This window comes from Podarcis erhardii (assembly GCF_964252035.2).
Source record: "Podarcis erhardii genome assembly, chromosome: 1".
NCBI lineage: Eukaryota > Metazoa > Chordata > Lepidosauria > Squamata > Lacertidae > Podarcis > Podarcis erhardii.
The window spans coordinates 134,267,546-134,293,888 of NC_138497.1; the positions used below are offsets into that span (position 1 = coordinate 134,267,546).

General features: G+C 43.9%; 1 protein-coding gene across 14 annotated transcripts in view; it reads right to left on the bottom strand.

Annotated features, from left to right (window-relative positions):
* The window catches only part of COL6A3 (collagen type VI alpha 3 chain), a 107,852-nt gene that overhangs the window by 16,962 nt on the left and 64,547 nt on the right, over positions 1–26,343 (bottom strand). For all 14 annotated transcript variants that reach the window (XM_081849254.1, XM_081849253.1, XM_081849252.1 and 11 more), the window contains 23 exons: positions 24,755–24,781; positions 24,579–24,623; positions 24,408–24,461; positions 23,734–23,796; positions 23,096–23,161; positions 22,923–22,976; positions 21,637–21,672; positions 19,943–20,005; positions 18,916–18,978; positions 17,772–17,834; positions 15,735–15,797; positions 15,361–15,411; positions 13,794–13,829; positions 13,633–13,695; positions 12,495–12,557; positions 10,466–10,498; positions 10,332–10,368; positions 9,551–10,221; positions 9,071–9,167; positions 6,573–7,265; positions 4,643–4,736; positions 3,958–4,013; positions 139–405 (listed from right to left, as the gene is read on the bottom strand). In XM_081849254.1, coding sequence (XP_081705380.1) covers positions 139–405; positions 3,958–4,013; positions 4,643–4,736; positions 6,573–7,265; positions 9,071–9,167; positions 9,551–10,221; positions 10,332–10,368; positions 10,466–10,498; positions 12,495–12,557; positions 13,633–13,695; positions 13,794–13,829; positions 15,361–15,411; positions 15,735–15,797; positions 17,772–17,834; positions 18,916–18,978; positions 19,943–20,005; positions 21,637–21,672; positions 22,923–22,976; positions 23,096–23,161; positions 23,734–23,796; positions 24,408–24,461; positions 24,579–24,623; positions 24,755–24,781 — 2,758 coding nt within the window. The remainder of the gene's footprint in view (positions 1–138; positions 406–3,957; positions 4,014–4,642; positions 4,737–6,572; positions 7,266–9,070; positions 9,168–9,550; positions 10,222–10,331; positions 10,369–10,465; positions 10,499–12,494; positions 12,558–13,632; positions 13,696–13,793; positions 13,830–15,360; positions 15,412–15,734; positions 15,798–17,771; positions 17,835–18,915; positions 18,979–19,942; positions 20,006–21,636; positions 21,673–22,922; positions 22,977–23,095; positions 23,162–23,733; positions 23,797–24,407; positions 24,462–24,578; positions 24,624–24,754; positions 24,782–26,343) is intronic.

Here is a 26,343-nt window from a genome sequence, read left to right on the forward strand (position 1 = left end):
CTTCTAGAATGCCAATTTTTGTGCATTGTCTGAGCATGAGTCAACATTATTAATGCAATGTTAATTTCCTCCCTGTTCTTAATATTTCTAACATCTGAAAGCGAGTGAATTCAATCCCAAGAAACAAGGCAAACTTACTTGTGCTAAATGTTCCTCTGTAGGTTGCTTTGGCCTGTGCATTGTGGTAGCCAGTCACAAAGACATTGTATTTCTGCCCACTCCTGAGGCCTCCAATGACCCGTTCAGTGCCAGTCAAATTGAGCTTCAGGACTAGAGAGTGGTCATGTGCAGAGGTGATTGTGATGTCATAGACAAAGACATGTTGAGGTTCAGGGTTCACCCAGTGCAGTTTAGCGCTGTTTTCTGTGATATCAGTTATTTGGACTTCACCTGCGTGCTTAACCACTGTCAAAAACAGAAGCTGGCATAAGGCTTCAAAGAAGAAAGCAAGTAGACTGCATTTTTAAAAGAATAGAGAAAGAGATCATCCATAAAAACCCAAGAGACCTCAAATAAGTGCACTCCAAATATAGCATTCCCTTTGTTTGGCTGATTTAATTTCAAAACAACTCCAATTGCCACTTAAGGGCTGGTGCTTAACCTGGATGGTCAATTATTTCCAATTGTCTATTTCCAATGTTCAAAGACAACTACCAATACTCATGTAGTGAAAATGGCACCATTCTAACACATCAAGGGAGGCCTCAGCAGACTTGGGCAAGGTTTGCAGAAGCCAAAAAATCTAGTTAGAAACCCGTAAGAGGGGCAGCCCTTTAAAAACAGGCCAGTGAAAATTGATCTAGTGTCCAGATCAAGGGAAGCAGTAGTCCCACTCTCTTCTGCCTTGGTCAGACCACACCTGGAATGCTGTGTCTAGTTCTGGACACAGATGTTGACAAGCTGGAATGTGTGCAGAGGAGGGCAACCAAGAGGATCAAGGGTCTGGAAACCAGGTTTTATGAGGAGCGCTTGAAGGAGCTGGGTGTGTTTAGCGTGGAAAAGAGGAGACTGGGAGGAGATAGGATAGCCATCTTCAAATATCTCAAGGGCTGTCACATGGAGGAGGGAGCATGCTTGTTTTCTCCTGCTCTGGAAGGTAAAACTTGAACCCATGGCTTCAAGTTACAAGAAGGGAGATTCCAACTAAACATTTGGAAAAATTTTGACAGTCAGAACTGTTCAGCAGTGGAACACAGAGCTTTCCAAATTGTGTGTCACGATATGTTAGTGTGTCAGCTGCAGTGTGTAGGCGTGTCACATGATCTCTCCCCACACTCCTCCCGGGACTGGAAAGGGATTAATTTAACCTCCATTTTGCTAGTCAAATTGAATTAATGTGCTGTGAAATGATGCATGTCTAAAAAGTGTGTCACCAACATGAAAAGTGTGGAAAGCTGTGTTTAACATATGTAGTGTCCCAACTGGGGATATTCAAAGTGTTGGTGTTGACCTTTAAAGCCCTAAACGGCCCCAGTATACCTGAAGGAGCGTCTCCACCCCCATCGTTTTGCCCGGACGCTGAGGTCCAGCACCGAGGGCCTTCTGGCAGTTCCCTCATTGTGAGAAGCAAAGCTACAGGGAACCAGGCAGAGGGCCTTCTCGGTAGTGGCACCCCCCCCCCCGTGGAATGCCCTCCCACCAGATGTCAAAAAGATAAACAAATACCTGACATTTAGAAGACATCTGAAGGCAGCCCTCTTTAGGGAAGCCTTTAATGTTTAACAGACCACTGTATTTTAATACTTTGTTGGAAGCTGCCCAGAGTGGCTGGGGAAACCCAGCCAGATGAGCGGGGTACAAATTATTATTGTTGTTGTTGTTGTTGTTGTTGTTGTTGTTGTTGTTGTTATTATTATTATTATTATTATTTCTGTAAGTGGGTATTTGGGGCTTTTCTGTCTATTTAGGCCCAGTACTCATAAAGAACAGCTGAGGGCCCAACCTGTGTCTGAGCTCTATCACATTAACCACCTCAAGAAAACCAGCATGTCAAAGAGAGGGCTTGGCTAGAACACTTCTCCCTGATACTCTGGTTTTGTATGGGCAGGGAATTATGCAGGAGTCAACACTGATGCAGCCTAGAAGCAGGCTATCATACCAGCTCATCTGCTGTTTGTACAACTTAGGTTCTAGTTTTGCACCAATGTTGTAGACATTAATTTCGCTTGCCTGCCTGCTTGCTTGCTTAGGAAGTCTGCAGAATGTGAAACATCCCACTGATAAAAGACTTGTGGTGGGACTGGCGAGATCCCTGTTGAAGACAGTAGTTTTGAAATGATTCCTCTCTATCTTCACTTGTTAGTGAAATTTATTCTAATGAACTTGTTTGAATGATCCACTGTATTATAATGATCCTGCTGCTCCATGCCTTTTTTTAAAAAAAAATGAAAGTCTACTGTATAGTGGGGTTTTTTGATTTTATTTTATTAGTCTTCAGGCTGAAAAACAACCCATAGAGAACAAGAGATCTCCTGATTTGTTATGGTCCATGGAAACAAGTTAATAAAAGTCAGAGGGCACAGGCATGTTTAAATTACTAGAAAGAAGCATTTGGTAGAGGAACACATATTAATGCAACAGCATTAATATGAGTATGGGACTGAATTTTTAATCAATCTTCACAAAATATTTATTTATTTAACACACACTAAAATCTACACAAAATATTTAAATCTATCCACATTGTGTATACTGATGGAAGACGAAGTTATTTATCTTCCTCTACCAAGATTATTCTTTCTAACAATTTAACATATACGTGCCACTTGACTTTCATTAATCTGTTTATGTGGACAATAATGATTTGGAAGCTCTCCTGCTAACAGCATATGGTATGAATTTTTTACAATATGCATTGCAACACACGGAGACAATGTGTTTCTGAAACGGTATTGGCTTATTTGGTCCAAATGACAATGTTCCCAGTCAGATGACTGAAATGGGCTGACTTGGCTGTGAGATTAACCAGAAAAGTGTAATACAGTGGAAAACAATGGGCATAAAACCAACCCAGCATATAGCTAAGAAATTCAATGTCCTTAACTGCATCATGGATGTCACTCAGCTCAGTGAGTGATTTATTTACACAAACATCACATGGAATTTCGTCAGAAGAACTCCATCAGGGCAAAATGTTCTGATCATTTAATTTTTGTTTTAGTGCAGACCAATCTTCTGGGAGCACAGAATTTCAATGAAAGGTCAGATTTTTGGTTGGAGTATATGGGATGAGGCTTCAATTAAAACTAAGCTAACCTAGCAGCAAACTACGCTTTAACTACAGGTGCCTGTAACAAAACTCCAGTGGCTTGTATTCACCAGACTTCTTCCATTTGTGCAAAGACTGCCACTTGCATAACAAAACTTCCCCTCCCTCTCCCCTCTCCATGGCCCTCCAGTCTGCTCTTGAGGGTTGGGGGAACTCCTAGAATTTGCAGGCTGTGCAGGCAGAGGAGAGCAAGGTAAAGTTCGGCTGCCCAAGCAGAAGACCTTGTGCGAACAAGACAGTAGTTTTAGATACAACTCAATGGTTTCTGTTTTGTCTCTTTATTGAACAGTTGCATTGCTTGACTGTAATGGTGACTGGAGGAGCTGCAGAGAGAAAGGTGCTTAACTTTCCCACAGCATCTGTTTTTCTGTTCCCAACTGCTGTTTTTGGACTACAACTCCCATCATCCCCAGCTAGCAAGACCAGTGGTCAGGGATGATGGGAAACCCTGCTCTAGAGAACAAATATGCACCACTTGTCTTTGCGGCTCCTCCACTCAAGACTGCAGCCTCCTGCAGCTCCTTTTCCTTTCCTTTTTTTCAAAAAGCCCAACACATTTGTGCATTTGTGTACAATGTGTAGTTTGTCCTTTACCAAAGAAAAGGGGTGGTCCTTAACTGCCGCCAAAATGCAACATGTAAGGATCAAATATCCTAAGGATAAAATATGCTAAAGACATTTGTACATACCTTCCAGTTTTTCTTTTGTAGTAGTAGGTGTGGAGGTAACATTATTTGGAATGTTTCTAATTGAAGAAACAAAAATTAGTTATGGATATGTGTATATTTCCCCCCATGAGCAAAGTGCTTTACAGTTCTTATAAAGTTTCCTGATCCATTTAATCTTAAATTTAATGATGTTGCTATGATCCAATGTACTTCCCAGAGGAAAAGACTAACTAGATTGCTACATGGAATTTCTCAGTTTGAGGCACCTTCCAATATCAACTTTTAGAATGCAGGAGACTGGGAAGAATAACTGTAAAAATAATCCCTTGTTCATTATCTTTTCTACACCCATTGTCAAGATAAGTCTAATTCCTTGCCTTCAGTAGATCTCAATGTTAGCTTTGCAGACTGGCATGCAGGCTTATGTCTTCCAAACAAGCCAGCAAAAATCTCCCAAACGAGGGGTACTGGAGCTAAAACCTTGAAAAGTGAAACATACAAAACGTTCCTTTTCTCACTGTGTGCCTCACACTCTTATACAGGAAAGAGAATTAATTCATCTTAAAAGTGTATTTGTCAGAAACAGAAAACATGCATACCGCTGGCAAAAAAACATGTATTTCATCTGATTTTGGGAATAAGCTGCTACTGTTCAATCATCTGTCTTTTCCTTCTATTCAGAATACTAAAAACTCATTAGACTTACACTTCTTTCTGGCCAAATTTTTTGACTGGCTGATCACCTTGAAACCAATCACATTGTTTCCTGATGTCTGGAGACAGGTAAAAGGCATTTTCACCTAAAAATACAAGCAGAATTTGAACAAAGCCATTCTCCCTGGCCAAACATACTATTTCAATTTAAACCATAATAAAAGTAGTCTAGTAAGTATGATAGGGGCCATATCTAAACATTTTAATATTTAGCATTTATTATATACAAGGAAGAATAGTAATTTGCATAATCTCTTCTTCCGTTCTTCCCAATGAAAAATGGTTTCAGTCTTGCAAGTAATAAAACACAGCTCTCCATTCTGCTGCTTCTAATTACGATATAAGCAAAATATGTGGAGGCTGTAATTCTGCCAGCAACTAAAGGAAGTTCTTCTTTAGCTATAATGGGGGAGACTATGCTGTAGACTTAAATATCTTATCGGTTGACCTAAAAAAGGGGAAGAAACAAGAGATTTTACCAAATTAGAGTTCAAAGAGTTTTAGGTCTGCAACAGAAAGCTGGAAATTGTTGACAACTGAAAGGATGACTATAAAGCTGTGATCCTAAATAGACACAAGATGACTTTCCACAAAAAGTGTTTATGATTTCAACTTTACCAGTAATTACTAGAGTCTAGAACAGAAATTGAGGAATCCCTTAAGAGAAATGCACATGTCTCTTGGATTTTAGAATCACAGTATCCAGTTTTTTTGTGGGAAAACTTTATATATGATCTTTTATGCATTTAGTTCAGCAGACCCATCTGTTTGGGGTCTTAAAATCAGTAGTCCCTGTGTAGCCTGGATTATATGGCAGCCAAGCCTGAATAGTACCACTGTTTCTCAGCAGCATGAGAAAAACTTCACATAATATTCATGCAAGGTATGAGTTTTCTGGTACAGCTACATGCCTGCCAACGGCATGTTTTGAAATCTGTCTTAAAGCACTCTTCTTTAGGACTGCAGAGCTGCACGCTAAGCTGTAGAGAGCTTGGTATAGAGGAGGTCCCTTGGGGCCAGTATCGCCCCGCCCCCAACTGTGTGCTTGATGCTGCTCTGGCATGTGTGCTGCAACTCAGAGGGACCTTGCATTGCTGCTGAGGCCCTCCACCTTTTGACCCCATGCCTCCTCAGGGCCTTGCATATAACTCTCTTCCAGCCCCCTTGGAGAGCAAATGTGCACTTGGTGAAAGATCAGTGGCTAGGAAGCTGCAGGAACGGCAGTTGATGCGGCACAGCTGAGTTGGCCCTTTTGTGGGAGAGCAGCAGCGACTCTGAGGGGAGGGTTTACTAGAGCCGCATGGGAGCTGCTTCATATCCTATTTATGACCTATAAAGCCCAGTTGGGGTCCAGGCTTTCTGAAGGACTGTCTCTCACAATATGACCCTGCCTGGCTTTGGAGATTTTCGGGGGCAGCCTCTCTCTTGGCCCCACCATCCCCACAGGCACAAGAGGGCCTTCTTGGTGGCTGCTCCCAGACTCTGGAACTAACTGGCTGTTGCGACCGGGTCTTTGAATGGTGGGCATTGCATATTTTCTTCTTCAATGGTTTTAAATGGTTTCAACTTGTTTTGGTTCAGTGTCACCTTTAAAAATATTTATACCTGATTGGGGTGTGTGTGTGTGTGTGTGTGTGTGTGCGCATACTGTATCTGTTTTTAATGCATGTCATGGGCTGTCTTAGGTCCTGCACTGAGGGAAAGGTGTGACATGAACTAAACAAGTACATCACCATCTTCTTCTTCTTCCACAAATGAAGTATACTGCCCCGAGTCTGAAGTACTTGGCATCAGAGCATCAGTGCCCCTTTCACCTGGCTCAAATGTCCATGGGGGGCAATGCACACTTCACCCCCACCTCCCCTTGCACATTTCATGGTCAGCATCAAATTTCCCACTGCTGTGCCACTGCATATACTTACTGCTAATAAAAGATGGCAAGAGGTTCCCAAAGCGCAGCAAAGCCTCTTCATGGAGCTCAGAGGGCTTATCGACATATTTGAAGAAGACATCATTGGGCTCACTTGCCAAACTGTAGATGCTCTTGATGTTCACTTTCCTGCCAATGCCCAAAATGACAAAGAAGTATCCTTTGCATTTAGCTTCTACAATAACTCTCTGAAGGTGTTCGAGTTCTTTGCTTTTAATCTCTCCAGTCATCATCAAGACTATGACTTTGAGATCTCTAGGGTTTGGCGCACTCTCAAATATGTGTTTTGTCGTATATTCAATTGCACTCGCCATAGCCCGTGTGCCATACAGCTGTGCCATTTGGTTGCTAATGAAATCCATCAGCTTGTCTTTGGATCCATAATCTGTCAGGGACAACTCCACCTGGACGGGAGATGTACTTGAGTTTGATTCAAACTCATAGGGAGCATGTTGGATGACGGCCACCCTGGCATGGTGCTGGGATACCTTGGGGTCAGAGCTTGTTTCCAGCTGGCTTACTACATACGAAATGTAGTTCTTCATCTCTCTGAATTGCAGATGGGTGGTGCTTTCAGAGCTGTCTAGAATGAATGCTATATCAATGTCAACATCTGTAGGAGCAGCCCGCCTGTCTCTGGTAAAAGGTCTTGTGGGACCACAGCTAGAATCAGGATCACATACATCTAAAGGAATAAACATATCACAGTTAACTCAAATATCTGAAATCAACATCCTTCAGCTTCACAGTAACAAGAGGGTGTAGGAACCTGAATTGGCATATTGCATCAGAATCACAACTTCTGGTAGCTTCCAAATAATTTTGAGAATTTCAAAGAAAGCAAATGGTTTTAAAATTCCCTCAAAATGAGTGTACAGTTTGGGCAAAAGATGAAGATGTGACAGGTCCGTTGATTCTCTCCCCAGCAAAATGCTGCAATTACTACCAGTGAATTGGACAGCTGTCCATGAAGTTATGGCATTGCTGCACTAGCTAAGTGAAGCCAGTTTTTATACTTCAGTTTATAACTGCAGGAACCCTGCAGGGGCTAAGTATCACAGGGTAGAATGAAGGCACTTGAACAGCACTGCTGTGAGCCGAAAGATGCCAGAACCACCAATGGTTCTTCTGCATGGGACGCAGGTGGAGCTGTGGTCTAAACCACTGAGCCTCTTGGGCTTGCCAATTATAAGGCTGGCAGTTCGAATTCTTGCAATGGGGTGAATTCCCGTTGTTCTGTCCCAGCTCCTGCCAACCTAGCAGTTCGAAAGCACACCAGCGCAAGTAGATAAATAGGTACCACTGCGGTGGGAAGGTAAACAGCATTTCTGTGCACTCTGGCATCCATCTGTTGTGCCAGAAGTGGTTTAGTCATGCTGGCCACATAATCCGGAAAGCTGTCTGTGGAGAAACGGCACCTTCTTCAGCCTGAAAGTGGAGATGAGCGCCGCAACCCCATAGTTGAATTTGACTGGACTTAACCATCCAGGGGTCCTTTACCTTTTATCAGTCATGGCATATGTACTGTGACTGCCTCCAGAGGTTTGGGCAAGATAGGGCTTTTTACCTTTATCCGTATGGCACTAATTTAATGGCCCATAAACCAGAAAACAACTTAGCACGTTGCCACAATAAGGGACTTTGCAAACAAAAAGTGCTCTTTCAGTTAGATACAATATTCAGAATAAAATCACTATAAAATTAGTGCATTGTGCAACAAACAATGTGTGATGTGGACATTTCCAACTGAAAAACACTTTCATATTAGGGGTGGGCAGATTGGGATCTACTGAAAGATCTCTATTCACAGTAGATCCAGAAGGGTTTCTGATTCCCACTTTGTTTAACAACAGCAACACAAAAAAGCTCCGCTGCCCCACTTTCCTAAATTGTGTTGCTGGAATAGAACACTTTGAGGGGTGTGGTAAACCAGGTGTGGATTTTGGGTCTGACTATGAATTCTTGGCTGAACATATGCTCGGGAGCACCCTTTACTTTAATTAATAGCCTGTTTCTGCCTGGCTGAGCTACGGTTCTGTACCTGGCTTCAAGTGGTAGACCTCCAGGAAAACAACAACTCCCAAGCAGATCCTGTGGACCCTTCTCATAAGCATATACTGTATATTTGCACCTCACTAAGACAAACGGGTTTGGCACCTCACAAGGCATGGGTTTTAGGGGTCCAGCAGCTGCTCAAATGTACAATGGATGGTTCTGCACTGGCACAGAGCCCTGACCCTGGCCTACAATGTAAAGGTACCTACACTTCAGTACCAAAAGTAAATTTGAAGGTGGCAGTTTCTTGAATGGCTCTGCAGTGTGGCAGACAAGGGACAAAGGTTTAAAGCCTTTCCTGACAAGAGGCCCTGCCTAGCTGGCAGAAGATCGTATTGTCTGTACAGTGCAGCTAAAGCAAATTCCTAGTAATGGCTGCAAACTGTACTGTCCTTGAAAAGTACATTATATAGGAAAGAAACCCAAGAACCTTACCTAGACAAACGTGGCACGTTATTACTCTCCTAATAATTTGGTTCAGTTGATCCCTGTTGCCAGAAAATACGATGGCTTGCCCACCAGTATTGTTGATCTGGTTTAGACAAAAAAAGAAAACAGGCATCAAACATTGATTGGTGTAGACAGCCCATGAATAGCTGAGGCCAAACAGAAGATTCGGTTGACTTCTGAAAACTTAGAGCAGCTTATGCTTTTTAGACCTGCCTTCAGACTACACAGGAGATGGTGGCTGAGAGCTAGAAATCAGGCAGTCAGTTTCATCATGCTTTTTTACAGTGCATAAAAATGAAAAGCGTTTCTTTTTCATATTTATAAATGCTTTAATACATATGCCACTTCTTTTTTTAAGGCTTTAAAAGAGGGCAATATGCCTGATGGCCAGTCCCTGGAGAATGGCTGTGGCTTTAATCCCACAAAATACCCCTGGAGGAGAAGAAAAGTTGAAGCGATGCAAACCTGCAGTGCATTTATGAGGGGTCTGTCCTCTCTGGAGGTAAGGAACACAGGCACAACTCCCGCATCATATAATTTCATGATAGCATTGTTAAGTTCTGCAGATGCTCTTGTTGGCCCATTGCTGAAGAAAACAGCCACTTTCCGCATGAGGAACCCACTGCGGGCACGTTTGAAGGTATTCCTGGCCACAAAAGACATGACCGTTTCTAAGCTTCGCTGTTTTGATGTCTGTGGCATTTGGAGCTCTTGAATCTGTTTGATGAGATTTCCTTTCCTCCGGGAGTCAGCAAAACGGATCTCAGTGGTGACTTCGCTGTTATAGGTAACTAACGCAACCCGGGCACCCCTGGGACAGTTGCTTTCAGCAATTGTGAGGTTGTTAACAATTGTCAACACTGCTTGCTTCGTTCTGTTGAAAATGTCTGCACTTCCCCCAGTGGCGGTATCTATAGCAAATGCCAGTTCTGTGGGGTAAACTGGACATTCCCTAGGACCTGCAGGTAGTGGATACATTAAACAAGAAAGGAATATGATCAAACACATTTGCTTCCAAAATAGCAAGGGACATATTCTGCAACTACAAACCAGTCCGTTCCTTTGAAGCCACAGCTTGCATCCATTTCTGGTGCCAGAAACTGAGGAATCTAATATGGACTTACCATAACAGCAGGCTGTGAATAACAGAAAGAAAGAAAGAAAAAGAAAGAAAGAAAGAAAGTCAATGACTTCATAATCTCCTCCAAATCAAACTAAGCATTAGAGGCAAAAGAAATGGACTCACGGCATTTATCTTTGATGTTGCGTACAAGTGTGCATTGCTTTAAAGGAAAAGGAAAGGCAAACGGTGAAAAAAATGAAGAAATACAAGAAGTTTGGTACCCGCACGAAAAATTACGGAATGAGAAGATGACTTACATCTCTTGCTTCTCCTCTGTCACCCTTGAGTCCCTGAAAGAAAGGATTTTAAAATGCAACTGTAATTGCAAGACTTGGGTTTCAGAGTGCTTGTCTGATAGGAGCTTGACAGATTTCAGTCAACTGAGTAGTCAGGGAGGAGGGCAAAGGGTGTGCGGGGGGGGGGGGAGTCAGAAGAGTCTTGCCAGGGAATGGAATAGGAAGGAAGCAAATTACAATTTATTGTCATCGGATCCTGTTTGTTGACATTGTATTCTGCATCACTTTTATATTTGAAAATTAATAAAAAAATATAGTGTGTGTGTGTGTGTGTGTGTGTGTGTGTTTTGTGTGCATTCTTCCAAATAACTGTGTGCCTTGAATTCAAGCCAAAGTTTCATCGGTAGATCTTCTTAGCGAAAAATCTGAGTACCACTATTCTGAGTGCCTTATCCATGAAATGTTTAGAAGGGTGCTTCGCTTGCCTTTCTACTGATTGGGTTATACCATCAAGCCTCAGTCAAGTCCTTGGCACATTCTATGCTGTCCCCAAATCCCACAGGCATAAGGTTGGCGCTGCAAGGAGTGCCGTAATTCTTCCACTCTTTTTGTAAAACAGATGCCTCTGGTTTCAGAGGCTGTTCTGACCAGGAGGTCCAAAATGTCACAGGAGGGTTACCTTGGGGGAAACTAAGCCTAGATCCTGACAGGAGGGGGAAGAAACCAGGGAAATTAAGGGGAAAATAATTCCGGAGCTCTCTTCATTACTCAAGTTGGTGGAGGGTGGAAAACAGGGCTTCCATCTCTGAGGCGCCAAACCCTTTTGGCCTCCCCCCCCCATATTTTCAGGGAGGAGGTTGGTTCAAAGGAAAATGTTCAAGGAGGAAGAGGCAAGCAGGCCACAGAGGGGAAGGAGCAGGAAAGTAGCTCCCCGAGGAGAAGGAGCCACTGCGTTTGGCTCCACCCACACCCTGATGCCGTGTGGGTCACATCATGCACCCCATGATGGCCCCCTTCTCCTGCAGAAGTTGGCACCTCTGGTGGAGAAGGAAATAATTTATGGCCTTTGGTCTCACCCAGCAGGGCTCTTCTTATATTCCAATGAACTGAGAGGGGGTTCTTTGCTGCTGTTCACTGCTTTTTTCATTATTACCAAGCAGGAGTTGGATAGTTTATATAATAATCGCTTATCAAAATGGCACAAGTGTGGCTGGCATGAGGGTGGGTGACTCAAGCCCAGAGATATCACAAGCAAAGCCTGAAATGCACACAAAACCAGAAACCTCTGCCTCAGAATTCAGAATTGGAGTTCAAACTTTAACGGTCCAAGTTTTGAAACTGATAACTTAAAATTGTCAATTTGGGTGTTTAATTTTTAGATTATTCTGCATCTTCCAGTCTCATTTCAGATTAGAAAAGCATTGATTAACATCTTCAGCTATTGTTTTACTAAAAGATGTATAAATTAATATTCAGTTGTAGGGTCATAGGAGTGATGTTCACATCAGCTGGCAAGAGCCAGTTCCCTCACTGTATTATCATTTCTTCTTGGAACTTTCTTTAAACTTTGCACGTATGTTTTTATGTTGTGATTTTATCCTGTGAACCACCCTGAGACTTTCAGGTATACAAATATACAATATACAGTATACAAATTTAATAAACAGTAAAATAAATAAAATAAATAAAAATAAGACTTTCAAGCAATACAAGCAAGCTAGAAATGTTCAGATCAATAACAATTTATTCTTTATAATTCCTTAATCTCTCACACACAACTGCAGAGTTTTTCCTGTTTTTAATGGTTCTTAATTTTATCTGTAAGCTGCCTTGAGTCCCGTCAGGGGAAAAGGCGGGGTATAAAAATAAAGATATACAAGAAATAAAGGTTCATTCAAGATAACTCGGGATCATTCTATTAGATTAACAGAGATGAAATATGGTATGTGAGTTTAATAGTAAGCTCAGTATAGAAAGAAATGTAAAAGTATTCTAGACTCTTCAGCAAAATCAACATGTCAGACCAGTAATGTGTGTATTGCAAACTTACCTCTGGCCCGGGATATCCATTCTCTCCCTTTTGGCCTCGTACGCCAGGTGCCCCTGCACTTCCCTAAACAGGAAAAAGCAAACAAGAGTAAATGTGATTGATCCAAATCCCACACATCTGCCCTTTTAAGTTAATCGCATCTGCTATGGGTTGTTTACCTGGAGAGGTTCGAATTAATGCAAACAGAGCCAGCATGATTCTACCTGGCCTACCTGCAGACCCTCCCCTCTCCATTATTTCTGCCCTGCCCTGGTCTGTGGGGCTGCCCTGACCTCCCATCACTTGCTGAGAGAGAGGGAGCAGGCTGTGAGGGTTCTGAAATTCCTCACCCCCCCCCCAGATGTTCAACAGAAATCCGCTCTCCAACAAGTTACCCAAACATTTGAGAGCATTTAATTTCATTTGGAAGTTTATACTAGTTAACTGTTGTAGGGGCTCTTTTATTACCTGATGATTTGGACTTACTTATGCTGAAATAATCTTTATTTTAAGCAAGCGTTGTAAGCTGCCTTGAGGACCAGTTGGCAAAAAAAGCATATAAATGGTTTAAATAACATTTTTGTTCATGTATACTATGCAGACTCCTGTGTGTTTGTGCAGAATAGGTTGGATCCATAAATAGTGTGTGAAAAACAAACAGCCAGTAGTACTTGCAAATGTTTCTGCAGTGCAATACCAGGTAGCTTTGAATACAGCTTTGAATACAGCTTGCACAAGTTTTTGCACAAGTACGTGGACACTTATTTAGATTTATGCTCTAGCATGAGCTGTAAAACAGCACTACTGTGAACAGAAAGCACCTTCGACAAGCATGCCACATTTGAGTCTAACTCTATGATGTGTTTAGCTGCAGTTGGCCCAATCAGAGTTTATTAGAGATCTCTTCTCTAGTAAACTGGAAGTGGAAGCTGATCTTTGCCTTGTAACTGATCATTTTGATGGTCTGAGACCGATTTTGTGCTGGCACCTAGAGCACTTTTATGAATATATGAGTACTGGGACTTCTTTTTTTACCCAAAAAAGGCACCGAATACAACTATGCAAGTAGCTGCAACAGGATGAAACTGGGAATAAAGAAAATGATTTGTAGAACATGAACCAAGCAGGTTCCACTATCAAACACAGGGAGCTACATTACCCTGAGACCTCTGCTTCCTTTGGGGCCAGGATCTCCAACGCCACCATTATCTCCAGGCGCACCCTGTTTAAAACAGAGCAAAGCATTATCTCTCTGGCACATATCACTCATGAGCTACTGTATTTTAGCATAAGGAACATAATAAAAAATTTTCTAAGTACCCTTATTCCTGGATATCCTGGGAAACCCGGCTCTCCCTGTGGAAATAAGAAACAGATTGTGGGTTCAATGAAGCAAAGGCAGCGACCTTCCCTTGTCTGTTCCCAGAAATAAAAGGGCTCAGATGTTCCCAGCTGTGCCATACCAGACCTGAGGAGGCACCCAACAGGCATGCCATGCCACGCCACTCAGCAGAAACAAACCACCTCCATCAATTCTGCTTTGAAATTGTGTTCCCAACCCCCTGTAAGGGCAAATTAACATGGGGGGGGGATTCATGCAACATAAGACTGATGTTGCCTGGATGCTCCTCACCCCCATGAATGCTTGAGACGCTGTAAATGGGAAGTAATTGGCTGGTGTGGAATTGTCCCAAGGAACCCCTTCCCACTGCCATGTACTGCTTACAATGACTCTAGGATTTCTTTTCTAAGTAATAATAGTTTCACTGGAGTCTAGTTCTGTATATGCATACTTCAGATAACTTCGTACATTGTTTGAACTTGTTAGTCTTGGCTTTTATCATCCATTTTATTTCTCGGTCATCCTGTTTATAAAATCATTTTTGCTAATTAAGCACAACCGCTGTGAAGACTAACATTATCAAGAATGTTTTTATTATGATTCATACAATACCACCAGGGTGTATTCTTGTAGAGTACTTGCAGTATACTTGAAACATTGCAGAGTTTCACAGGTGAAAACAGGCAAATCCCTCCCCAAAGATTTATGTGTGGCCACCTAGACAGCATCTTAAAAAGCAGAGACATCACCTTGCCAACAAAGGTCCATATAGTTAAAGCTATGGTTTTCCCAGTAGTGATGTATGGAAGTGAGAGCTGGACCATAAAGTAGGCTGATCGCCAAAGAATGGATGCTTTTGAATTATGGTGTTGGAGGAGACTCTTGAGAGTCCCATGGACTGCAAAAAGATCTACCTATCCATTCTGAAGGAAATCAGCCCTGAGTGCTCACTGGAAGGACAGATCCTGACGCTGAGGCTCTAATACTTTGACCACCTCATGAGAAGAGAAGACTCCCTGGGAAAGACCCTGATGTTGGGAAAGATGGAGGGCGCAAGGAGAAGGAGACGACAGAGGGCAAGATGGTTGGACAGTGTTCTTGAAGCTACCAGCATTAGTTTGACCAAGATGTGGGAGGCAGTGGAAGACAGGAGTGCCTGGCGTGCTCTGGTCCATGGGGTCACGAAGAGTTGGACATGACTAAACGACTAAGCAACAACAACACCATTAGGGAAAGGAAAGGGATGAAGTGGGTTAGCCAAAGGCCACACAGACAAGAAAAGTTTTGGAGAAAGAGAGAGGTGGTATCACGCCTGCCCTGAGGGCAGGAGATAGGGAGGGCCACGCAAAGCATGCAGGAAGAGGACATGGGCAGGGTTGCCTTACAAGGCAAGATACCCTGGGAGGGGCAAGAGGCCTTGCGCTCCTTGATACACATTTTGCTTTCACCAAACTCAACTGCAAAGCTTGCGTTAAGACGTGCCTTGTGGATTAGGGACCATTCATGTATCTATCGGATAAAGGCAAGCCCTGGGACTGTACATACCTTTCTGCCTTTAGCTCCTGCCCTGCCAACTCCATCTCGCCCATCATCTCCCTACAAGACATAAAGGTGCAGAACATGAATGCGCAACACATCCTGGAGCTTAGAGCTGTCTTCAGCCAGTGTATGTGATCCTCAAAATTAGACATGTCAGAAGGCCAAGGTTCATGTGTTCAAAGAGAGTTCTTTGAAAGAGAGGATTGGGAGAGTTGAAACGGAGGCTCTGTGAAGTGGATTGTGAGCTGCCAGCGCTGGCCTCGCTGCAGGGATCAAGCTCTTCAGCCTCTCAGAAGCGAGCCTGTGGGGATTGGCTGTTCGTTTCTCAATGGGGAAATGCTGTTCAGCAATGCTTCCAGCCTCCACGGAGCCACACTTACCGTCTCTCCTCGGGGCCCAGTGGGACCATTGGGACCCTTTGGACCAGCATTGCCAGGTTCGCCCTGTGTTAAAAATAATAAATTTAACTTAGGATGCAAGCTAGTATAACACAGTACTTAAGGGGCTCGGATATGAATCCCTGGTTGGAATCGCTTCTGCAATAGGCTCATGAGGTGACCTTAGGAAATCTGCCTTCTCTGCTTAAGCACTCCCATCTGAAATATGGGGGTAACAATACTAATCTCACATGCAGGAGGGTTGTAAACATTGCAACAAGATAATGTAAATAAAGGGCTCTCAACACTTGAAGGAGCATCTCCACCTTCCTCGTTCAGCCCGGACACTGAGGTCCAGCTCCGACGGCCTTCTGGAGGGTCACTCACTGTGAGAAGCCACGTTACAGGGAACCAGGCAAAGGGCCTTCTCGGTGGTGGCACCCACCCTGTGGAATGCCCTCCCATCAGATGTCAAGGAAATAAACAACTATCTGACTTTTAGAAAACATTTGAAGGCAGCCCTGTTTAGGGAAGTTTTCAGTGCTTGATGTTTTATTCTGTTTAATATTCTGTTGGGAGCTGCCCAGAGTGGCTGGGGAAACTCAGCCAGATGGGCGGGGTATAAATACTGAAATTATTATTATTATTTGTGTTTAGTGCCATCTAAATGCAAAGCTTTATTATTATTTCTCTCTTTCTCTTCCTACATCTGGGCACAGCAACCCAAAGAGAGAAGGGAAGTGTCAGGGAACTGCCATCGGAGCCAAAGGAGGAGAGAGGGCTCCAGAGGGATGCCGGAGAGGGTCCCAGTAGGGAGAGAGGCAGCCCATCCGCTGGGGAAGGAAATCAGCGTAGCACCAGTGGAGAAGGGGGGCAGATGGGGGGATCGGAGAAAAGGCTCCTGGACTCCTCACCGGAGACCGGTGGGGAGAGCACGGGTCCTCCGCTGCCCAAACCCTCCCTGCGCAGAAGACTTCCGCGCAGGGAGAGTAGGAGGAGACTGGGCGTCAAAGAACTTCTTTGCTGGAAGAAGTTCAAGAAACGCCCACTGACGGATTCTGCCAGCGACTGAGACAGCCACGAGTGTAAGGCTGTCCAGAGAGAAAGGGTTCAACCAGGCAACCTAGCCAGGGGTGGCGGCAACTTACGCACGAGCAACCCCCTTAGAACCACTACAGGAAGGAAGCCTCGAGATGGAGGAACCACCAAATTCAAATTCTTGCAGGGCTTACACTAGAACATTTCTCTTTCCTTTCTGTAACCCTAAATCCCCCCCCCCCGAAGTATGTGAGCTTCAGGGCCAGGGAACTTTATCTCCATTCTGGGGGGAGGAGGGCTCTGACAGTGGATCATCCCCTTTCCCCTCCTTATCGGCGACAGAGGAGGAACAACTGGAGAGTTTTCCACAGCTGCAGCAAGGAGGCATCCTTGGGCAGACCGCATACTCAGCCAGCAGAGATGAGAATCTCTGGGGATTTCCCTTCCAGAGACCCTAAGATTGTGCCTTTAATATTTGCTGCACTATATTAAATTGGCTTAAAATGGCACCTATCTTCATTGCCCAACCAACCACATTAAGGAGAGGCTTTAATGCAGGTTCTGTAAGCTCCCCCCACCCCCGCCTATGTTGATAGTTAAACCTGAGACAGAAAAAATCCCTTCTGGATACATCAGCATTCAAAGCATTTGACACATTTTCAGTAGGAATTGCAGCATTTGCACTCTGCATATGTGCAGAATCTCATTTTTAATTTTGAGCTACAGAAGAACTTTGAGAGAAAGAATCATGCTTGTTCTGTACTGCTTCCGAGCATGAAGCAACTTCACATTTCAAACTAGGCATTCACACATTTTCCCAACGTCACTAGAGCTGACCTCTTATATTTACGGCTTTCAAAGTGATATTGTTAAAATGCATACAGACACAGAAGAATGGGGCTGACTCCCCTTCATAACAGGAACCCTAGAAAATCATCCACATCTTAACACCAACATTAGTGTCCCCCATCTCCAGCCGTTCTCTGTAATTTTGTCACTTACCTTTTTCCCAAGAGGACCCAGCCGGCCACGCTCCCCAGCAACTCCCGGTGGGCCTCCACCGCCCTGTGGAGACCAAGGTCTGGAGATTGGCAACAGAGCAATAGCGCAAACATAACAACAGGAACAGCATGAACAGAAATCCTTATGGAAGCTCAAGGGGCAGGATTTAATCTATGTTCAGATATATTTGGGCAGCGTTTGGAATCAAGATGGTAGACTGAGCCTTTCAAAACTGCACTGATTCTAACCACTGATTTCAAAACTCAACTGGTTTTTTTTTTTTTGGTTTCTTAGAATTCCTGAGCAATGTTGGACATAAGGCAGCCATGAGAACCGGATTCTGCACTCATATAATCCCCAGATGAATTTGGGCAAGTAAGTGCAGTTCCTTTAAAACCTAAATTTCAAACTTTTAAAATGCTGCACTCATATTTGGTAATTTTGCAACTTTATTTTCAATTCCAGTTTTCGGCAACATTGGAAGAATTTGTGGAAGGAACTGCTACAATGAATTTCTGTGAATGCTACTCAATAACATCACAGCAGCTTCATTATTATTACAGTATCTATTTATTTCTACTCCGCCTTTTTCCCTGACAGGGAAAATTCTGCTGGACAGATTTTTGAATGAAACTTTTCAGATTAACAGAAACAAGGAGCATTTAAGAAGTTACAATTTGTGAAGGATCTTGAGAAGCTGGAATGTGTGCAGAGGAGGGCAACCAAGATGGTGAAAGGTCTTGAACCCAAACCTTATGAGGAACGGAAAGAAGCAGTTGGGTATGTTTAGCCTGGAAAAGAGGAGACTGAGAGGAGATAGGATAGCCATCTTCAAATATCTTAAGGGCTGTCACATGGAAGGTGGAGCAAGCTTGTTTCTCCTGCTCTGGAAGGTAGGACTCAAACCAATGACTTCAAGTTACAAGAAAGGAGAATCCAGCTAAACATCAGGGAAAAAATTCTGGCCCTAAGAACTGTTGGCAGTGAAATGGACTCCCTTGGTCAGTGGTGGACTCTCCTTCCTTGGAGGTTTTTAAGCAGAGGTTGGATGGCCACCTGTTATGGATGGTTGGACTAGATGACGCTGAAGGGTTCCTCCCAAATCTACAATTCTACGATTCTAAGAAGAATAAAATAATTTTACCCTTGGACCAGGCAGTCCTTGCTCTCCTCGAAGACCTGGAGTTCCAATGGTGCCAGGCGCTCCCTGTACATAAGCAAAAGCAAATAGCTGAGGTAAAAAGCATTCAATACAAAAATGGAATTTTGCCGAAACACAAAGGAGCAGTAACTTAAGGCCTGGGTTCAACTTTTGAGGTCATGGCACTATTTCTTCCCTGATACAAGTAAATCTCAGGAAATGACAAAAACTTACTTTCCCATGTCATGACACCACAAAATAATATATAGAAGCTCTGTGCAGACATTTCTTCAGTAAATATATAATGGTCTGCACCAGGGCCGTAGCTAGGGAGTGGTAAGAAAGGCTCCTGCCAGAGACACAGGTAAGGGGGGGGGCAAAATCAGCTAAAAATATGAAAAATAAATTAAATAACGGATTTTCTGTGAAAGAATTCGTTACAAGGTGAAGTGTGTGAGGAATTGAATAGGTGGAGGAGGGGTGGAGGAGAGGTGGAAAGAAAAGCTAATTTGTTTTTGGCTGGGGGGTGCAATCTGGATGGTTCTGCAAGATCACCCAGCTACGGCTCTGGTCTGCACTGGACCTGAATTGAACCAGTATCCCATGCAGTAGGCTAAATATACAACATTAACTATTTAGCAATCCAATGATGGTCTCTGTGCAATTCCACTGTTGGTACGTTTTCAATTCACATCCCAGGAATTATGTAGAAAGATAAAGTTCACAGCATCCCCTGTTGGTACTTTGCAGGGGGAAGAGAGAAGCACCAGTTACTTACTATTGTTATGAATGGACAGATTTACCTTACCGGGCATATATTTGAGCTGTGACATTTCCTGGCTTTTGGGCTCCCACTGTTTACTGCTTAACCTGGGAAAGTGCTTCAGCTGCAGCCCACAAGGGCTCAAGCCACCTTAGTCTTCAAGGTGCCACAAGTCTCCTTTCTGTTCTCTGTTGTGCAACAGACTAGCAGGGCTCTGCCCTGGAACGTCACCAGAAATGCCAGAAATAAGCCACAAAATCTTCTCACCTGTGGTCCTCTTGGACCTGGTTCTCCCACAGATCCTGGTGTGCCTGCTGGGCCTCTGTTTCCCTGAAATATAAGAGTAATTGAGTAGCCAGTGTAATGAAACTAGTGGGCTGTAGATTAAGGACAGACAAAAAGAAATAAGCACTTCTTCACAACATGTGGAATTGACTAACCCTAGGTGAGGTACAGAACAGGGTGTGAAGACTTTTCTGCTGTCCTCTGCCTTTGCTCCTCAAACCACGCATACATGGCCAACCCTGTGAATTCTGCTTCCTTTTTAATGAGAGTCTGTATTCCTAAAGTAAATTAGGCAAATCCATGGAGTTTCTACGTTCATACAGCAGGACTGGGCATCTCTTGCCTCCATGTTGCCTCTTTGTGGGCTTCTCAGAAATATCTGCACCGCCCACTGCTGGGAACAGGGTTCTGGGCTAGAGTCTAGCATTTAAAACATGAAATGTAACTTTCCTAAATGTTGTCCAGTATCTACATGGAAAGCTTCATTTTCCTCAAAGGTTTATTTCCATGAACCAGACTGGGTGGCTGTGGACCAGTCATGACTGCTTAGCTTAATCTGAGCTACCTTGTAGGGTTGCTGCAAGGATAAAATTGGGGGGGGGGGCGGCGGCGGCGACACCAGACATGTGTGCATGGGGTGTGGCAGGTATAGCCAGGGACACCCTAATGTTTCAGAAAACCGGGAATCGTGATGAGGAGGAGAGCATATAGTGCAGAAACCTAGCTCCCTCAACTGCCACAATTCTCAGGGAAGCGGTGGGGAGGGAGAGACGAAGGCAGAATGGGGAATGAGGAATGCAGAGAGAGATGCAGGCAGAATAAAATGGCTGGAATGGCTTCTGTCCACATCAGTCTCTGGAAGCATCCCTGGGGTGACTGGCTCCCATGGCAGCAGTAAGGGAGGTAGGAGGGAGTCCTTCTCTAGGCCAGGAAGATGAAGAAAATTTGATCTGTTTTGGTCAGTTTGGGTCAGTTCATTATCTGGTTAAAGATAAAGATCATGGAAATTGACCATATATTTCTGCACGTCTGGTTAATACTACCGTATAAATTTGGTATTTTGTGTATCATTTTTAAGTTGTGTAAGTAAAGTTTAGTTGTCAATTTTAAAGTTTAGTTAAGCTTCAGTTTCTTTTGTTTTGTTGGATGAATAAAAATAATGTTCTTTAGGACTGAGTATGAATATGCATTCAACAAATGTACATCTTTTAATAAATAAAAATTCCATGGGTGCACACCTGAACGAAATGTGCTGTGCATGCCTTTGGGGGACAACATGTAAACCTCACTGAATTTCAGGTCTTATTACTAAGAGGTTCACAATAATTTTTTTCCCAGACATGAGCCACCTGTGAAGCATATTCATGTCTGCAAACATCATAACAATTGCCTTGTATAAATGAGCAGTGTACATGATTAGCTAAAAAATAATAATAATCCATAAATGGTTCAGCTGCTTCTAGGGCAAATGTTTCTAAAACAAATTATCCTAAATGCAAAGCCACCTCACAAATTTATATTTAATATCAGAATTGCAGGAATTCTCATTTGCATTCTTCAAATCTGATATAACTTCTCCTGTCCTGCAACCCATATTCCCAATCATGGATCTTAAAAAAAGAAAGAAAGAATGGTGTAGAAGTATTATATTTTGCATGTAGATTGTTAGCACTTACTTTGATCCCTGGAGGTCCTCTTCTGCCCTGTTCTCCCTGCAAATCGATAAAAAGCACAGCCACAAACAGTAATGTGAATCTATCTCTAGCAACAACCTCTGTTCTATTTTTGTCACTGCCTCTGCTTTGCAGTCTTCTTTCATGGTTCCCTGATAGGAAACAGGCCACTTATTCTGAACTTCCTTTGTGGGAAGGCATGTGGAAGACCACAGCAGGGCTAAGTAGCTGTTTTCGCTAAACAAGCCTTATCCGACACCTCCTCTGGTTCAGCTTCTGGCCCTCCTTTGAAGGAATGTTTCTTCCCCAATGATGCCCATGACATGGCTTCCCCCCAGACAGCACCCACATTCTCACTGCCCTCACCCAGATCCCTTAGGAATACCCTGCTTCATAACACCAGGCAATATGTCTCCCACCCAATGAAGCTGGCGTTCTTGTGGTAAAACCATTCCCTGTAACAGGCAGGGCCAAGCCTCCTTCATCACGTTAAGGTGGCCTCCTGCCAAGCCTCAGATCTGGGGCCCATTGCAACTGAAAGTGTTATATCCAGATCTTTGGATGAAGGTGCGTCAGTCCACATTTGCCACGTGTTCCTCCCAATACGTCCTCGCTCCAAAGCTGGCATGAAATCCGCTGAATTGTCTCAGGCAGCAACCAGCTCAAGGCGACTGAATGCAGGGAATCCATCCCTGATGATACTGCCATGGGAGAGCAGGGAAATGGCTCATGCAACCAGGAAAGGCCAGGCATCCCTGAAGAAATACGGTGCTGCTTTCTTCACGGATAACATCACAAACAGAAGGAACTTTGCTGTTTGTGACACCTGGCTGTTTCCCCTAGTTTCTCTCATTGGTTTTGTAAGTAACCAAATACTATAATCCCAACGCATTGATTTCTAACAGTAGCATGAGCTTGGCTGGAAGGCGCACAATTCAGATGTTACTGAAGCTAAGCAAGTGTGGAGCCAGTCATAGGAGGCCACCTGGGAACCCCGCTGAATGTCAGCTTGAACTTCATGATGGAAGAAAGGTGGGCTCTAAATGCAGCTACATAAATAAATAAGAAGAACCCACACTGGGGTGCTGCACCAACCTGCACCCCCTCCAAATTGTTTTCAAGAAGCAAATCTTGATGAAGGACAGTATGAAAAATATTACAAATAACAGCTCAGTTCTCTGTCCTGATGCATTGTTGATGGAGTGTAGCAAAGCTGTTTCCTTCCATTTCACACTAGGAACCATTAGCCAGAAGCAAACTAAACAGTAGGGGAAAAGAACAGTACTCACATTTCTTCCAGGTCCTCCTGGGGTACCTGCTGGTCCATCTCTTCCAGCTTCTCCCTGGGACAGACAAAGCACAGAGTCTGTTTATTGCTTTATAGGCAAAGAGTAATCAATATAACATTTTCTTTGAATTATCAGTTTTTATTGCAATGACAATCCAATGAAATAAGCTTTACCGTTTGTCCAAGTTCACCCTTTTGGCCTTTAGCTCCTGGCTGAGTGACATCAGGTCCTGGTGTGCCCTGGAAGCAGCAGCAGCGAAAAGTGAACAAGTCATTAGTGAGGTAGCATTTGCTTTAGTAACTTTCTGAGTAGCCATGATTTGTGTTTTGAAGCAGGTGCTGCAAAATTAACATGTCTTGAGATCTCAGATTGCTATGCTATATATATTTCCCCTGCCTCAGCCCAGTGGAAGGGATTCAACTAGCAAAGGTGGATGCCTCGATTGCTTTGAGGGTTGGGCTCTAGGAGCCCAAATTTCAGTCACCTCAGAAGAGGTAGCTGCATCTGCATGTTACGCTGCAGTAAGGTGCATCCAGCACCCCAGATGTTCCCGTTCCAGAGAGCTGGTCAGCAGAGAAACCTAAATAAATTGGGACAGCTTGTGGCCCACTCCCAGGAACCATGTACACATTAGGGGTTGCTTGTATACAGTATGCCAGAGATGGGGAAGAACCAAAATTGTGTGTGTGTTTTAGTGATGCACACCACTGGATATCAAGAGCCTTCTGCTTCACAGAGAAACTGCTCCATGACAGTTGCCACAGTCTAAAGTCTGAAATAAAAACCCTTGAAAAATGTTCAGCATATTTACCGAATCTCCTCGCAATCCACGGTCACCACGCTCTCCTCTTTCTCCTTTGACTCCTTTGGCACCCTGCAAAGGTATATCCACATCATAACACAGCTGAAAGGCACCCAACACAGCTATGGCTTTCTGCAGTCAGTGTGTCGCTTGCAGCTTTAAGTATGTTGTCTGACGATTGCTGATTTCCCACAAAGAACAGATAGGTAGCCGTGTTGGTCTGCCATAGTCAAAACAAAACAAATTCCTTCCAGTAGCACCTTAAAGACCAACTAAGTCAGTTCTTGGTATGAGCTTTCGTGTGCATGCACACTTCTTCAGGTATCTGAAGAAGTGTGCATGCACACGAAAGCTCATACCAAGAACTGACTTAGTTGGTCTTTAAGGTGCTACTGGAAGGAATTTGTTTTGTTTTCCCACAAAGAAAACACTAATGAAATGGAAAATGGACTGCATTCTTGCATCTATGTCAGGGCCTCTTTAGTACCAAACAAGAGGACCCTGCCTTAGGCCGCGCGTGTCTTTTCTGATGTAGAATCAGATGTGTTGGTGCCTGTGTTGGACCCGCGGAGGTCTTGAGGTTGCAAGCATTTTGCTTTGGTTGTTTGTGTGCCGGCAACAGCTCTGGGTTCACATTTGCCCTAGTGTGTTTTGAGTACTGTAATAGATAATATAAAACTTACCCGTCTACCGGGGCCTCCCCTGTCCCCAGGAGAACCAGGATGGCCTCTGTCTCCCTGGCAAAAGCAATCACATTATTCACATCTATTAATGAAAGTTTGTTACATAAAACAAATATTTTCCAAACCAGAAAAGTTTCCTTTAAATGACCAAATGTTCTCCAGGCAACTTACTTCTTCCCCATCTATTCCATCGAGGCCAGCCTCACCCAATTCACCCTGCAGAAGGGAACAAAGCAGTTATTACAGGGCAAACTACCAAATTTACACAGAGGTGACAATGCATTGTTTGTAGGAGACAATGCATGGTACACATTTTTTCCTTCTGATATTTCTAAATGGTTACATACCTTTTCTCCTTGAAATCCACGACCTCCCTAGAGAGATACAAGAAAAGGAAGGTTATTCATGTAAGTAAAACCTTGTTCCTCAGAAACCCAAATTAGAGAAATAAATCAAATGATAATCAAGGGGCCACCACAGTTCGAAGCAGCAGATCATCTGAGTTCCATCAGCTTTCCCACTGACTTCAGTAAGAGTTGGCCTGCTCTAAAAACTGCTTGATACAAGAATGTTGTGGCTCAAGGTGCCCCCAACTTAAAAAAATAAAATGAAATTTAAAGGCTGAAATCTGATGCGCATTTACCCCAGAGTGAGTTCTACTGAGGTCTCAGTAGACTTTGATAGGAATGTGTTGGAGGGGCTGGGCATGAATTGTGCAGAAAGCCACAAAGCCCAGTGGGTATTGCAGCATCAAGAAGAACTTTGTATTTTCTACCCTTTCTGTAAATTCTTAAGGACACAATGAAGATTCCAGCCCCTCGGAGGGCTCATGAGCATGGGACCAGAGCGCACAAACTAGAATAATCAGAAGAGTTGCAAGAGTTGTTGTAGCTCGAAAGGATAAAACTGCTCAAATAAATGCCTTTCTTTTCCCACATCTGAATCGCTCTCTCTTCTGCCCACCCACTTTCCAACTCTTCTTAGACCCTTTGCTCAAAACAAGTATCTACAACAGGGTTTCTCAAACTTGGGTTCTCAGCTGTTGTTGGACTGTAAAAGGTAAAGGTAAAGGTAAAGGACCCCTAGACGGTTAAGTCCAGTCAAAGGTCACTATGGGGTTGCGGCGCCCATCTTGCTTTCAGGCCGAGGGAGCCGGCGTTTGTCCACAGACAGCTTTCCAGGTCATGTGGCCAGCATGACTAAACCGCTTCTGGTGCAATGGGACACCGTGATGGAAACCAGAGCGCACAGAAATGCTGTTTACCTTCCTGCTGCAGTGGTACCTATTTATCTACTTGCACTGGCGTGCTTTCGAACTGCTAGGTTGGCAGAAGCTGGGATAGAGCAAAGGGAGCTCACCCCATCATGTGGATTTGAACAATCAATCTTCTGATTAGCAAGCCCAAGAGGCTCAGTGGTTTAGACCACCATAACTCCCATCATCCCTAACCAGCAGGACCAGTGGTCAGGGATGCTGGAAATTGTAGTTCCAAAACAGCTGGAGGGCCAAGTTTGGGAAACTCTGCTCTAGAGAATAAGACAGACATTCTAGACCATGAATGTGGACCCTTCAGGTCCATGCCAGGGGCAGAGGTCAAATGTGCCTCTCCAGGCCTCTTTCTCTGGCTGCCAGAGCTCTCTGGAGAGCACCTGCCTTCCCCCAGGCCACAGCCTCTCATGGACTCTGCTCTGGTTCTCAGGTGCTTCTCCCTGGCTGCACTGTGCCCTTGTACTGTGACAGTGCCTCTCACTTGCCTGGACAGAGGACGGAGGTGGGTGAGAGTGGTTTTGTATGTGAAGAAACCTCTTCCCTTTGCACAGGGTGGAATGCAGTCTATTGTGCAAAGCTTGCCTTTAGCTTACTTGGGTCTGAGTTGATGTCACTTTGGGTTCCCTCCATTCTGCTAAACCTGTTTTGCAATGGCCTGGGGTCTAC